The sequence below is a fragment of the Rattus norvegicus genome, chromosome 15 (assembly GCF_021556685.1).
Source record: "Rattus norvegicus strain SHRSP/BbbUtx chromosome 15, alternate assembly SHRSP_T2T, whole genome shotgun sequence".
Classification (NCBI taxonomy): Eukaryota; Metazoa; Chordata; class Mammalia; order Rodentia; family Muridae; genus Rattus; species Rattus norvegicus.
The window spans coordinates 40,750,688-40,765,802 of record NC_141548.1 but is presented as its reverse complement, the minus strand read 5'-3'; the positions used below and the strand labels follow the sequence as shown (position 1 = coordinate 40,765,802).

Sequence of the window (15,115 nt, the reverse complement as noted above, 5' to 3'; positions counted from 1 at the left end):
TAACCCTCCATACAGAGAGAAAAGAGAGTGCATGCAGTTCTAACAATGTGTCAAACTACCTTATAGGATACAAGTAAGAAACAAATAATGATCAGACAACAGCGGGAGCAACTGCACCAAAACTGTGCACATCCTTGGCCCTCTCGTTAAACTCTGAGCTGACTTCAGGACCCTAAAGATGGAGTCTGGGGATTTGCTGGACATCTTTGTCCCCCATTTCTCAATGTGGGGGACATACATTTCCTTTTTTTTTTTCCTTGCCACTTGTGACATTTTAGATTGGCTTGTTGAGGAAAGGTGGCCAGGCATGGCTCCCTCCGATTAACTCCTAGAATGCAGGCTGGGGCACAATGAAATAACTCCCCCCTCCGCCGGCGTTTACAGAGAGACAGGGAACCTTAAGTCTAGTCACCTGCAGATCCTCTGTGTTAATAAGCCTCTTCTCATCTTAAAGGACAGGTCAATAAATTTTCTACCCTTCTTTTGCTGAACTTCGTGAACCTAATTTCATGCAGTTGGGTTACAGGTGTTTATGATCATTGTTCTCGGATGTTTTTCTGATGTTATCATGTTATTTGTATCACAGAGATTTCTTAACTGTGGCCACTTCAGTTCCCATTTTGTACAATTCATGTCTGTTGTGTGCTTAAATTATTGTTAGGCTTTTGGTATGTCCAAACTGAGTGCATGAACACATTCAGGTTTAAATATTATGGCCATATAGTAAGGTCTGATAAATACATATTACTTTATAAATGTGGTTATTCTAAACATCTTAAAATCTATTACATAATGACTTTGGGTATATTAAATGTTTTTAAAATCTTAAAATACTAGTTGTTTACATAAGACATTTATTATTTATAAGATTTTATCAATCTATAAAAGTGAATATTATATACATAAACTTTAATATGGATTTCCTTCCAAAACAGATTCTACTTATATAAAACGTTATCTTGTTATATAGTGGGCAACAAAATTTGAATGATTTCTTCAAAATATTCTTACTATATAAAAAAATGTTTAAGACTTTTCTTACATTTTTCACTATATTGTTTCCCAACCCCAGGCCCTTCCAGAACCCTCCCCACTTTTATCTATGAAAACTAAAGTTCAAAATTAGAACCTTTTGCAAAAGACAAAAAAGCCATATGATTTTATCAACTAAAAGAAAAAGTCCAGTACCTCAAAGACTCTTTCTGATTTAAAGCTCACAACAGCATCCAGGAACTTCTAACTCACTCCTGGGAGGCAGGGACTTCCTCACATTATCTGGGAGCCCGTTCCTGTTGGCCCTGGAAAATTCTGGATGTACATCTTCAATGACACTGACAACTGAGTACCCTGAGAAGCTATACTTTTATCTGCTCATGTTTCTTAAAAATTTTGTGATTAGATTTTAAAAATTATGATATCTAGCATTCTACTTAGTATATTTCAAATGATAAAATCATACAAATATTGGTTTTAATAAGGTTCCAAATGAAGGTATTATGTACTTTTACTTCATCGTGTCTAAGTGTTATGCCTGTTTGCTTGTACTAAGCCCACATTATTCTTTATGTTTGCTTGAGTCGTTTTTCATTATATATATAAATACACACACACACACACACATATATATATATATATATATATATATATATATATATATATTCTTATTACTCAGTGTAGTTTGGCTAAAGCAGGCAAAAGTTTCTAATTTAAACTTTAACTCTATCCATCTTGCTAGGAAGACCCTAAGATCTGGGCTGACTCTGGGCTGACTCTCCTTAGGTAAGTTACATAAACAATGACTATCTGTAGTAACCACACTATCCATGACGGCTCATGCCTTAAGGATGATGTTCTTCACCTAAATAGAATCTGAACTGTGCCACAGCATAATCGGTCAGTATTAAAAAATTAAGCAACATTTATCTTTTTACAAATCTAAAACTGGCAGTGGTTGGGGTGTAATATTATAGTGACGCCTTATCTTGGGCTACCTCTAGCCCCTGGAACAGCCTTTCCTTGCCCATATCTGTGTCAGAACTAACATCCCATGAGTAAGATAAAACCCTTGTGGACCACCAGTTTCCTTCAACCCATGAGCTAAGAATGTCATGAGACAGCACACTGGGCCTACAGAAAAGCCTTTCATCTCGCTGTACCTGCATCTCTGAGGTACCCACCAGCATATTTCAAATTTGGCTCGATTTGTGACTTTGTTCCATAAAACTATAAGACTTCATGAAACTGCTCCCACAAGAGAACATTTAATTTGGGGTAACCTTAATCTATGCTTCTGGGGCCATGGCCACACAAATTGACCACAATAAACTGTCTCTTATTTTCTTAGAACAGAACATAGCTGCAGAGAATTTCCCACTGATATGCATGTAAGCTGAGGGCACAGAGAATGGGGGCATGTACGAGGAGGGGTTACAAGTGTAGGACTCAGAACTTAGGTGAAGGCTCATGCCGCCCACCATACAGCCTCTTTCTCAAGTAGGCCTTGATCAGATCTGGGAAGCAGGCGGTTCAGAATCAGTATTTCAGTAAGCATTCAGGTTCCTATGCTTTGTCAGCTGAGCAGAGGGTGGCCAGGTGGCTGTACCTGTGTAAAATCTCAGTGTCTAACACAAACTCACACTCAAGAGACAGGGCAGGCACTGGACTGATGGCAACACAAGTTATTTCAGTGGCTTGTGTGATGGGCCTATCTTTGGATTTGTTGCTATGTGGGGGTGGGGGGGGTTCTGTCTTGTCCTGGGGATAAATTCATAAAAACCCAGGAGCTAACTTATACCCCTGACCTGAAAAAGAGACCCCACATGGCCTCCAGACCTCCAGCTGCCCTGCACAAGGCCTTCGCCCTCCTGACTTCTAGTCGCTGTATCTCTGGCAGCCAAGGTAGTTTACCTGTCCCCTGTTCCCAAAGGAAAGGTTGGCACAGAGGCCAACCGTGAACCCAATCCTTTCACGTCTCCACCACCTGCCATCATGGCTGACACATCTGGTTCCTCCTGCCTGTCTTTTGTTTTAAGCCCATGAGTGAAAAAGCTAATTAGTAGAGTACATCTAAAATATCTCAACCACGGACCCTGGGACTGCCGTGTGCTATTTTGTCTGTAGGATAATGGGAATGTGATGGTTGAAATAGTACCTCCATTAGAAGCCTAGAACACACGTAGAGCTGCAATGAAATTGCACTCTTGGGCCCGGGGGAAGGCTCCTCTACAAGTAACAAACATGAGTAGAAGGGTCCCAGCTGAGCAGGCTGTAAGCTGATGCCATCCCAGCAGTCAGCACCAATAGCACAGACACACCAGGGGGGCAGATAAAGGATATGTGTTCCAATTTCTCTTTAGCCCAAGTATGTATACAGTATACATGCATGTATAAGTATGTATATAAGTACCATTGCCTTCAAAACAAGGCAACAATCACCCTACATTTTCTACAGAGGCTCTAGGGGTACACAGCCCTGGATCCGATTCCCAGCACAGACATGCAAAAATTCTGTTGAAAACAGTTTAAGTAAACTTTCTTCGGGAAATACTAATGACCAGGTCCTTATGCACTATTTCTCCTGCTATAATCCTCAATGAATTGGGGGGAGTGCTTACCTAGGACCTGCCTTCTTCACACAGTGTGAGCATCATGAGTGTAGAAACCAACTGCCATATTTTACCCCGACGTCCTCTGGACACTGCATGTAGTCAGAAGAAATGTTAACATCTGTTGGACAAAGTGTCCTAAGAAACTAAAGAAAGAAGGATAAGTGATTCTTTTCTACTCTCCACATCTACATGGCCTCTCTCCTATTAGACCATGTTCAGTGCACAGTTACCACAGTGACACAAGAGGCCCTGAGTCAGCCCGTCTATCTAAAGGTCACAGAGGTTCAGGGCAGTGTGCAGGCAAGAAGGGAAGTATTCTACAGCTCCAAGGCTGGCTACATACGTGGAGCTACAGCAAGGGCTCATGTGGGTGCAACTAGGAGGCCAGGAGCCAGAGCTCTGCCAGGCTTCTGACCGGTTTAGCAAAATGAGGAAGCCTCCCAGCATCATCACATGGGCTTCCTTTCTCCTTGGGAGCCAGAGGGTCCTCTGCCTGCTGTCCTTCCTTTTCTGTCTTCAGTCCCTACTGCATCTGCATGCACAAATGCACAAATGCATAGATGCTCTTGGGCTTAATGTTGCCAGTCCTAGGTTTCTGACAGAACCAAGACCACAGTTTCCTAGTCAAATTGCCAAATTCCTGGGAAAGCAAGATTGAACAGGGTGGGCTGGGCTGGTGGGGTTGAAGGGAGACAATCTTATTTTCACAAGGCTGAATCCTCTTGGCTTCCTTCGTTTGACTGGATAGCTTAGAGCAGACACTGGGAACACTAGCACGGACAATGCCTGGGATTTACAGCAATGCATCTGCTGTTCATTGTTCCCCTGCGTGTCACTTCTCTAGGTCACCCAGCATCTCACACACTGCCTTGCTGGTTACTCAGCACCAAGCTCAGAGTGCCCCTTCCCTGTGTTAAGCTTTAACCCCTTACTAAAGATACAGAATCTCTACTCTCTTGCCAAACAAGTACTATATTGTAACTATTCTAACAACATCAAGAAGCAGCCTTCTGCATTTGAAACACTACTTCTCACATACCATATAAACAAAGGTCACGGTCATAAGCGACTGCAGCACACAGTTTGCAGCCATTCACTTGATTCTTTCCTGTTCACTTATTGTGTAACCATCGCCACATAACCATTAATTAGGGACAGCACTGAGTAATCTCATTTATTTTTTTTAAAAAACACTCAATATGAAAGCTTGCAGAAGAATCCATTAGAAGCTTAAACCCACTTCAGGTTCTCCAGGATCAAGAGTAGCTTATCTCCTTATGTGATCCGATTCTCAAGTTGAACAAAGCCGAAATGCTTCCTGAGCAGTTAATTACTATGTAAGATTCTAGAAAATAAAAGCCAAACCTCTTCAATGTATTTTAAAGTTAGCATGTAATGTAGAGGGTTCCATTGTGATAATAAAGTCTAGTTATTGATGACTATAAGCCCCCCTTATATTTTACCTGTGTGCCATACTCAAAGCACCCAAGAGTAAACATTTCAGAAATTGCCCTGCCCCCAACTCTTCTCTGTCTACACAACCCTGGCACTTACATCAGTGGCCTATATAAAGTAGACATGTCGTAAATACTTGACTAACATAGTGGCTTATATTTACATATTTTTAAATCAATACTGTATTTGCATGAGGCCTCACTGGGTTCATTTCAACATGTATACATTGTTCAACAGCACATGACAAGACCACATTCTAACTTTCACGCACACTGAAGTCACCTAGAGATTTTACTAAAACAAAGGTTCTGGCCCAGCCGCTTTGCATAGAACCCAATAGCACAATTCCAATTACTGTTCAGGGGATGCTGAAAACTGTCTAAGGATCAATGAAGGCCTGTCCTAATTCCCTTCAGAAGACTGCACAAATACCTACACAGTCTTACATCTCAAAGCCAATGTGCCACAGATACAAAGCTGTCGCTCTTCAGGAAATCATTCTATGGTTAGATGCCACCTTTGAACAGTGCTTATTCAGTAACTGCCATACTGCCCAGGTGCCTCTGCTTCTTTGCTCTGCACAGCCCTGGGAGCTACAAATCCCTGTTCAGTTACAGCCTCTCCTTGCCTCTTCGTGGCAGCTAATGTCACGTGTGATGAGCAAAACCAGAGCAAAGACTGGTTATTTTACTTAAAGTTGAAGGAGAAGTAAAGGGAAAACAGAATTTTTCCTTTTTCCCCCTGCTCCCAAACATCATCCCTGCCAGAGCTTAAAAGTCTTAGGGTATCAGGGACCCCAGTGGCCACACTAGGTTGGGACCCAGGGAGGCCCTTCCCACCCTCCGTTCTGGTCTCTCCACACTGCTCTTGGTTATGGTGCAGCACAACCACAGAAGCCCATGTCCAGCTCACCTCCATCTCATAGAGACTCTGACTCTTGACTCAGACCCAAACACCCAGCCAACGAAAGCCCCAGATATCTACACCAAGAACACCACAACTTCAAACCTTGTAACCCAGTGCCTAGATCTCAGTGCAAACACATACATGAAAAGACCAGACATGCCTCATCCAGAAGGCAACAACCACACGGTAAGAGGCTCTGAGAAAAGTGGCTGAAGCACAAGACACGGACCTCGAAGGATCCACTATGAATATGCTCAAGGACCCTAGAGGATACGGATGCCTTACTGAAGATCATAGAAACACAAACAGCTACAGCCATGGGGAAGGCAGTTCAAGAGTGAAGGTAGAATCAACGAACAAAGACAATCAGTCCTTAAGGAAACCCAAACTGACAATGAAAACTATAGGACATGAGACCAAAAGTAAATCTCAAGACATGGGAGAGACAACTGGGCATGCTACAGACAATGTAGAAGAAAAAGACAAAGAAAATGTTTATATATATATATATATATATATATATATATATACACACACACACACACACACACACACACACACACACACACACACACACCAGGAAATCAGGGACACTACGGTTAGATTATAGGTATGAAAGAAGAGGAAGAAAACCATGTCAAAATCATAGAAAATGTTTTTAGGGTTTTTTTGTTAAAATCACAAGAGCTAGCGTGCGTGCATGCATATGTGTGTGTGTGTGTGTGTGTGTGTGTGTGTGTGTGTGTGTGAATGAATACATACTACGTATGTTATTTTAGGTATGGGATAAATCACTCAGGATGATTTTTTTCTAGCTTCTTCTATTTACCTACAAATTTCATGATTTTCTTTAAGGAGCTGAATAAATATACATTGTGTAAATATATCAATTTTCTTTTTTCTTCTTTTTAGTTTTACAAAACAGGGTTTCTCTGTGTGGCCTTGGCTGTCCTGGAACTTGCTCTAAAGATCAGGCTGGCCTCAAACTCAAAGAGATCCACGTGCTTCAGCCTTCCAAGTACTAGGATAAAAGGCATGCTCCACCACAGCCTAGTTAGTACCCACATTTTCTTTATTCATTCTTCAGTTGAGGGGCATCTAGGTTGTTCTCAATTTCTGGCTATTATGTATAGAACAGGAAAGAAAATGGTTGTGTAAGTGTCTCTGTGGTAGAATGAAATGCCTCCTGGGTGATGCCCAACAGTGGTGGAACTGGATCTTGAGGTATATTGATACTGAACTTCCTGAGGAACTGCCACATTGATTTCCATAGTGGCTGCACAGATTTGCACTCCCACCAGCAATGAAGGAGCGTTCCCCTTAGTCTACATCCTTACCAGCACAAGTTGTCACTTGTTTTATTGATCCCAGCTATTCTTAAACATATAAAATGACATTTTAAAGTCATTTTTATTTGCATTCCCCTGGTGGCTAAGGATATCGAACATTTCTTTAAGTGTTTTTTTTTTTTTTTTTTTTTGCCATTTGAGTGTCCTCTATTGAGAATCCTGTTTAGGGGAGCTGATCCTCTGCCACAGCTCTCTGGACCCAGATCCTGCTGGGAGAGAGCTGGTCTCCCACTAGTGCTGACACACCTGAGAGCACAGGCGAGACCACCAGGTCCGCTCTGAGGAACCTGCCTGAAGCCCTCAGGACACAGGAATTGAGGAGCAGTCTGGGACAGGATCCTTTCTGTCTGCACTTGGAGCTGACCCTGTGCCACAGCTCTCCGTACAAGAGCAAGAAAATAATCTTCTTTCAACTATCCCAAAAGAAGATAATTCCACTCTAACAACAAACATACAGGAAACAACAATCACTGGTCCCTGATATCTCTCAACATCAATGGACTCAATTCCCCACTAAAAAGACATAGACTAACAGACTGGATCACTCTCTGATAAGTGGATATTAACCCAAAAGCTTGGAATACCCAAGATACAATTCATAAACCACATAAAGCTCAAGAGGGAAGACCAAGATGTGGATGCTTCAAACCTTCTTAGAAGAGGGAACAAAAATACTCATAGAAGGAAATACGGAGACGAAGTGTAGAGCAGATACTGAAGGAAAGGCCATCCAGAGACTGCCCCACTGGGGGATCCATCCCATATACAGCCACCAAACCCAGACAATACTGTGGATTTCAAAAAGTGCTTGCTGACAGGAGCCTGATATAGCTGTCTCCTGAGAGGCTCTGCCAGAGCCTGACAAATACAGAGGCAGATGCTCAGTCAACCACTGAACTGAGAACAGGGCCCAATGGAGGAGTTAGAGGAAGGGCTGAAGGAGGTGAAGGGGTTTGCAACCCCATAAGAAGAACAACAATATCAACCAATCAGACTCCCAGAGCTCCCAGGGACTATGCCACCACCCAAAGGGTACACATGGACAGACCCATGGCTCCAGATGCCTATGTCGGGCATCAATGGGAGAAGAGGCCCTTGGTCCTGCCAAAGCTCGATGCCACAGTGTAGGGTAATGTCAGGGTGGGGAGGGAGAAGGGAGTGGGTGGGTGGGTGAGGAAGTACCCTCATAGAAGCAGGGGGAAGGGGATGGGATATCAGGTTTCTGGAGGAGAAACTGAGAAAGGGGATAACATTTAAAATATAAAGAAAAAATATCCAATAAAAGAAAAAATGTAAAAAAAAAAAAAAACAAAAAAAAAACAAAGCAAAATAAAATTAAACAAACAAACAAAAAAACCCGAGAGAATCCTGTTTAAATTTGTACCCAATTTTTAATTGGGTTATTTGCTTTCTTGACATGTAGGCTATAAGTTCTTTATAAATTTTGATTTAATAGGTGTAGTTGGTGAAAATCTTTTTCTAGTCTGTAGGCTGCTGCGCTGTCTGATTGATGGTGTCCTTTGCAGTTCTTTCTCAGTTTTATGAGGTCCCATTTATTAATTGTTGATCTTGGTGCCTGTGCTAATGGTGTTCTGTTCAGAAAGTCTTTTCCTGTGCCAGTGAGTTTACAGCTATTCCCCTCTCTCTCTCTTATTCAGGTCCAGTGCAATTGGTTTTATGTTGAGGCCTTAGATCCATTTGGAGTTGCGTTTCATGCAGGGTTGTAGGTATGGATCTATTTGTATTTTTCTACATATAGCCGTCCAGTTGAAGCACCATTGATGAAGATGCTTTTATTTCTCCTGCGTGTTTCTGGCTTCTTTAATTAAAAAAAAAAACAAAACAAACAAACAAAAACAGGCACCCACAGCTGTGTGAATTTATGTCTGGGTCTTCGATTCAATCCCATTAATCAATATGCTGTTGTACCAATTCCATTAATCAATATGCTTTTGTACCAACACCATGCTGTGTGCTTGTATGTGAACGTTAGATGTTAAATCGATGAAAATCAGGTTATAATCCACAGATGACAGGTGTAGAGTAAGGAACTGGAGGATACAGATAGATCTTACTAGGAAAGGGAGATAGAATAGATAGTCAAGGGGGGAGTAGGGACTGGAACCAGAGAGTCAAGTTGGAATGATAAGGAAAGTGAGGATGAGGGAGAGAACACAGCAAGAGCCAGATGAGATTAAGGACCATCTGAGGGGTGGTCTGAGAAGCTTTCACAGTGGATACTTCCTAAAGTATATACAAATATGAAGGCAATCTAAATGAAGTCGCCAAATAATGGGGAGACAGTCCAAACTGGCCACCTTTGTCACCAAAAGAGGATTCCAGTACAAAGACTGGGTTGCACCTAATTGAGCTGTTGTCCAAAGGAGCCAAGGAACAATCTCCAAACAACCCAAGCTGTGGCCAACATAAATAGGTTACTGTCCATAAAGACCTCATGGCTGAAGACAAACCTACAGAGCTCACCGAACACGGAGAAGTCAGGCTGGTGCCTACACCGAGCCTTCACTCCTATGTTTTAGCATATCTGGTTCAGCATGCTATCCAAAGAAAAACTTAAGACACCAAGTCAGTCAGCCATCCTCTGACCTACAATGGTGTCCTGCTTGCAAGCTATGCTACGGCAATGGTGGCGCAATGCCTATGGGAGCCAACCAGTGTGCAGTTTGACTGTGAGGCCCACTCAAGAAAACGGAGTCCATACCCAACACTGTTTGGGTGACCAAGAACCAGAGGAGGTAGTCCAGGGACTTAGGGTAAAGCTAAATACTACTGGTCTTAAAAACAAAGCAGTGATAAAACGACCCCTAATGACCCTGTATTGTGCTCATAGATCAGTGCTTTACTCAGTCTTATCAGCAAAACTTCCTCCTGCAGCAGACAGGAACAAATACAGAGACCCACAGCCAGACATTGTACAGAGAGCGTCTGTACAATGTATAGGAGGTCTCCATCAAATCCCTTCTCTCAAGGCTCAGGGAACTCTGATGACGAGAAGGCAGAAAAAAATGTTAAGAGCCAGAGGGAATAGAAGACATCAAAAAACAAGGCCTTCTAAATCAACATGCTCCAAGTTCTTATGAACTCAAAGAGACTAAAGCATGCACAGGGCCTGCTGTGGAGACACTAGGTCCTATATTATGGTCCCCAGTTTAGTGTTTTTATGGAATTTCTGAATGTGCAAAAGAATGGGTCTCTGATTCTTATGCCTTTTCTTGGGCTCTTTTCCTTCTGTTTATCTTATCCAACTTCGATGTGCTAGTTTTTGTTTTATCTTACTCTTATGTATTTTAGATTTTACTCTGTGGTAGGCCCATGTCCATAGCAGTGGGCTAACACAGTGAATTCAAGTTTGGTCTGTGTGTGTGTGTGTGTGTGTGTGTGTGTGTGTGTGTGTGTGTGTGTGTTGGGGAGGCTTTTGGTTTTGTTTTGGCATTTTAGGTCTTACTGGGTTTTGCTTGTTTATTTTGATTTTCATTGGAGGGCTTTATGTTTCTTAAATCAGAGAAAACAGAATTGGTTGGGTAGGGAGGTAAGGAGGATCTAGGATGAGTTATGGGAAACACACTCACAATATACTACATGAAAAAATTTTATAAAACATAAACCAATTACTCAGGAACACACAAAATATTACAGTCCTCTTCTGCCAGAGGCATAAACAAACACAATCACCTAGAGCTTACTTTGGTTTGGCATAGTGCCATGAGCTTCTGAAGCCAGGATACTTCTGAAGGGATGAGATATATACTACAGACAGCCAAAGGGTGTGTGAGCCGAACAAACCATGGAGATTGGTCACACAGGTCTTTAATCCCAATACCACCCCAAAACTGGGGGGTGCAGGTGAGGGGGTAGGGGTGGGGGGGGGAGATAGAGGCAGAGGCAGATGGAGCTCTGTGAGTTCAAGGCCAATCTAATTTACATAGCAAGTGCCAGACCACAGCTACATAGTGAAACCCTATCTTTAAAAGAAAAAAGAAAGATGTTTACTATAATAAATTCAATTATTTTACAGAAAAATAAAATAGAATGTCTTATTCATTTTAAAAAATAAAATCTCTAGACTACAAGTAATTTTCTAACTTAACAGGCCAGTTCCTCATCTGTAGAGGAACTTGTACTAACCGAACAAACTGAAAAGAAATCCTTTCTTCCTCCCCACCCCCACTCTCCCCACACCCCACCCCAGTCTTCTCCTCTCCTTTCTCTTTCAGCTCTATGATCTTCCAGAGTGGAAAACTGGCTGTTGCCCTTGATTTGAGTCCACCCTTGCCCTGATGGCTTATGTGGATGGCATCAAGGCTGGTACACCTACTGTGCCAGTCTGTACAAGGGCGTATTCCTTGGGTAAGATCTGATGAAATGGAATCCACTTCTGATTAGAATGTCTCAAGCCTCAGCAAATCCTTGAGAACTCAATGCTCAAAGCACAATGTCATGAATTTTTTTTAAAAAGGTTTAAAAATAATAGGACAAATTTACTTCATACATGTAATTAGTCAGCAGAACTTTGAATTGCCTGAGGACACAGACTGACTTCAGAAGAGCTAAAGCAAAGTTAGAGACAAGATGGACTGAGGTAACCAGAGAGCCTGTGTCTGTTCTCCATTCTTCTCATTAGAACTACCAGTAGATAGTCAATTTCTAAACAATCTCCTATTTTCCATAGTGAGAGCCTGAGGAAACTAGAAAAGTATTTAATATGGTACTTTCCAGTTTAATAAGATCCCCAACCTTTAGTCTTAGTTACTCAAGAAGAAAATACAGAAAAAGTAAACAGGGAAGGAAGAGTCACTGGGGGTAAAGACCTGTGTTCTCACGAAACCCAAATACTTACAAGGCATTGCATGGTAAATGCTTGGCCAGTACTGTCCGCTGTCCCTCTTTAACCAAACACGAACTGTCCTGCAACAGGAGAAAAGGTATACATGACATCTCAACACTGGGCCATGCAAAGACGGTGACACTCAGAAACCAAATCTCCCAACACTGTAAGTACACACACACACACACACACACACACACACACACACACACACACACACTAATAAACAGAAAAAAATACCACATACTAAAGAAACATACTAAAGATCCTATATTCCTTATATTTTAAAAACTATTTTATGAATTCTTTGAGGATTCCATATTCCTTAAATTTAAGGGTGCTGTGCACTCAGAATTATATAACCCAAATGCCACCTTCATATAGGAATGCATATATCTATCTTGAATGTTTTTTAAAATTTTTCCCTTCACTGTTTCCAAATGCCTGGCCTCTGCATAGTGACCTAGAAGCATCCAGTGTGCTAGGGAGCCGCAGGAGCTCACTAGCGAAGCACAGGGAGCTGCTCTATGGAGGAAGTGCAGAGACACATGACATAATATACAAATGTGACAGGAGAAGGGTCAAACGGTAGGTTTACATCTTGTGTGCCAGGCCTTGATCTCAAGAACAGTATAAATGCATGCACGCACACACACACACAAACACACACACCTGCATATACAAACAGACATCAACACACATACACACACATTTTTAACTTTTCACTGAATCATGAATTCATATCATGCACTCCAGTCCTACCCATCTCTCTGTCCCCTCACATCCTCCCCAAGCTCCTGCAACCTCCAGGCCGCCTCATCCGCCAAATAAACACACACACACACACAGAGGGGGAGTGAGAGAGAGAAGAGAGAGAGAGGGGGGGGGGGAACACTTCATCGTAGAAGCTGTAGTGTGTCACAGTGTGTCCCACAGTATATCCATCTCTGTCCATATATCTCCACTTAAAAATGTTCATTGCAATGAGTCATTTATGAGTCATTAGTCTGGCTCAAGGTCTCCCACTCCTGGGATACACCAATAAAATAGGATTCTTCCCAGCCATGCGTTGCTGTCCTACGCCATGGAGATCCTGCAGTCTTGGATCAGCAGGACCCTTCCACCCCCACCCCCAACACATCCCAATCATTCACAGATGATAACAGATTTTGGGGTAAGCCAACTCAGCCCCAGATCTGGGTCTGGGTGGTAGACCAGCTAGTCAGCGCCCTGGCCCTACCTAACCACACCACTAGGGCACACTCTCCAGCACTGTTCCAGCCAGGGCACTCAACGCTGCCATCAGGAGGGGTAGGCTCAGCTCTCCTGTTCTCATGCCCTCGGGGCTGGCTCACTAGCATCCATGCCTCCAGAGCTAGCTCCACGGTGCTGCCCAGTCAAGACACAGGGCCCACTTTCCCAAGTGCCGAAACTGGTGGAGGGCTGGGCCAGCTCTCCTACTCTCATCAGTGGGGTCATGGCTGACACCCCTCCCATGACCCCAGGGTCAATTCTCTTAACTACTATGGATGACAAGGGAGAGTGGGAGAGGACCTCTCCCTGGCCACCTCATAAGTGAGAGGGCCAGCTCTCCCTTGCTCTTGCCCTTGGTGGGGCTGGGGGGGGCTCTCCTGTGCCCCCTCCATCAGGAGTAGCTTTACCCTACTGCTCAGGTAAGATGCTGGACCCACTACAGTGGGTTAGGCACAGGGCCAGCTCACCCACCCTCATGACACCAGGGCCAGCTCTCCTGACTGGCAGAGGTGGTGAGGGGTGAAGAGAGGAGAGTGTCACACCCACACCCATGCCATCTTATGGCAGACCAGCAGTGAGGCCAGCTCTATCTCCCTCTTGCCTTAAGGGCTGGTTCACCCATGTCCTCTCTACCAGAGCCAGTTACTATGCTGCCCAGGTGAGGAGCAGGGCCCTCTTTCCCAACTGCTGCAGCCTGAGGGGAAGGGTGAGTACACCTTTTATATTTAACAATCAATACAGAAGTGATATCCTAGAATGCTGGGGTAAATACTCTGAAATCAGTCCCCATACCACATCAACTAATAAGTCGATAAGAACTGTTAAAATCAGTTTCAGACTGAGGTCTCCTAAACAATGCTTGTAGCACCTGGAAAAGTGTTATGTAGAAAAAAGGGGGCTGGAGGTACTTCGCTGAATTAGCATTCAGTAACTTCCAGCATCCTGGAAAGCTCTGGCAAATGGCTTGTTTCCTAAAGGAGCCGGCTAGAGCTAGGGTTCAAACATGTCTACAATTAAGGCCTGGTCTGATTTACCTGACTATTCAGTGAGTGACCAGAACAGAGGCTACTCATTAACTCAACCCTCTTAGAGATGAAGGGCTTCCCGAAGAGAATCTTTCAAAAGAAATGACTGGCATAGAAAAACATTCCTTTTCCTCATTGGACCCAGATTGTTGGCTGACCTCAGAGAAAATAAGTAGAAAAGAGCTTTCATTGATCAGACACAGGAAACACAGTCCACATAAGAACCACAAAATAAGTAAGAGAGCTATATTCCAGAGAATCTGACTTCCAGAATTACTGCATTCTTATCTGTTCTCAACAATACACTGGGAAATACTCATGAAACAGAAGTATAGATCATCTTGGGGCCCTGGAACAAAACTGACAGAAACTACCCAGGAAGAGGTGTAAGCATTGGTCTTACTGCAGACAGTCTAAAATATGCTAACAAGAGCTCACAGACAACGCCATAAAATCAGGATGAGAAGAATGTCTGAATGGACCAGGAATAGTCCTTCTAACGGAGAGTCTATAAGAAAATTGGGTTGAAACACTGCAGATCACAGTAATTGAAACAAGACTATTAGGACTAGAGAGGTTCCCAGGAGGTCTGAGCTAGGACAGTTAATCCAAGTGAGCTGAAACTGAAAAGAACAACGGACAAAAGCAAAACAAAGAACAACAAAAGGCTGC

At 43.0% G+C, this 15,115-nt stretch overlaps 1 protein-coding gene across 4 annotated transcripts in view; it reads right to left on the bottom strand.

Moving 5' to 3' along the window:
- Positions 1-15,115, bottom strand: part of Wdfy2 (WD repeat and FYVE domain containing 2) — a 124,924-nt gene that overhangs the window by 62,293 nt on the left and 47,516 nt on the right. For 3 of the 4 annotated variants that reach the window (NM_001415102.1, XM_087585716.1, XM_087585715.1), the window contains 1 exon segment: positions 12,177-12,244. In NM_001415102.1, the coding sequence (NP_001402031.1) occupies positions 12,177-12,244 (68 nt within the window). 4 annotated transcript variants of the gene reach the window in all.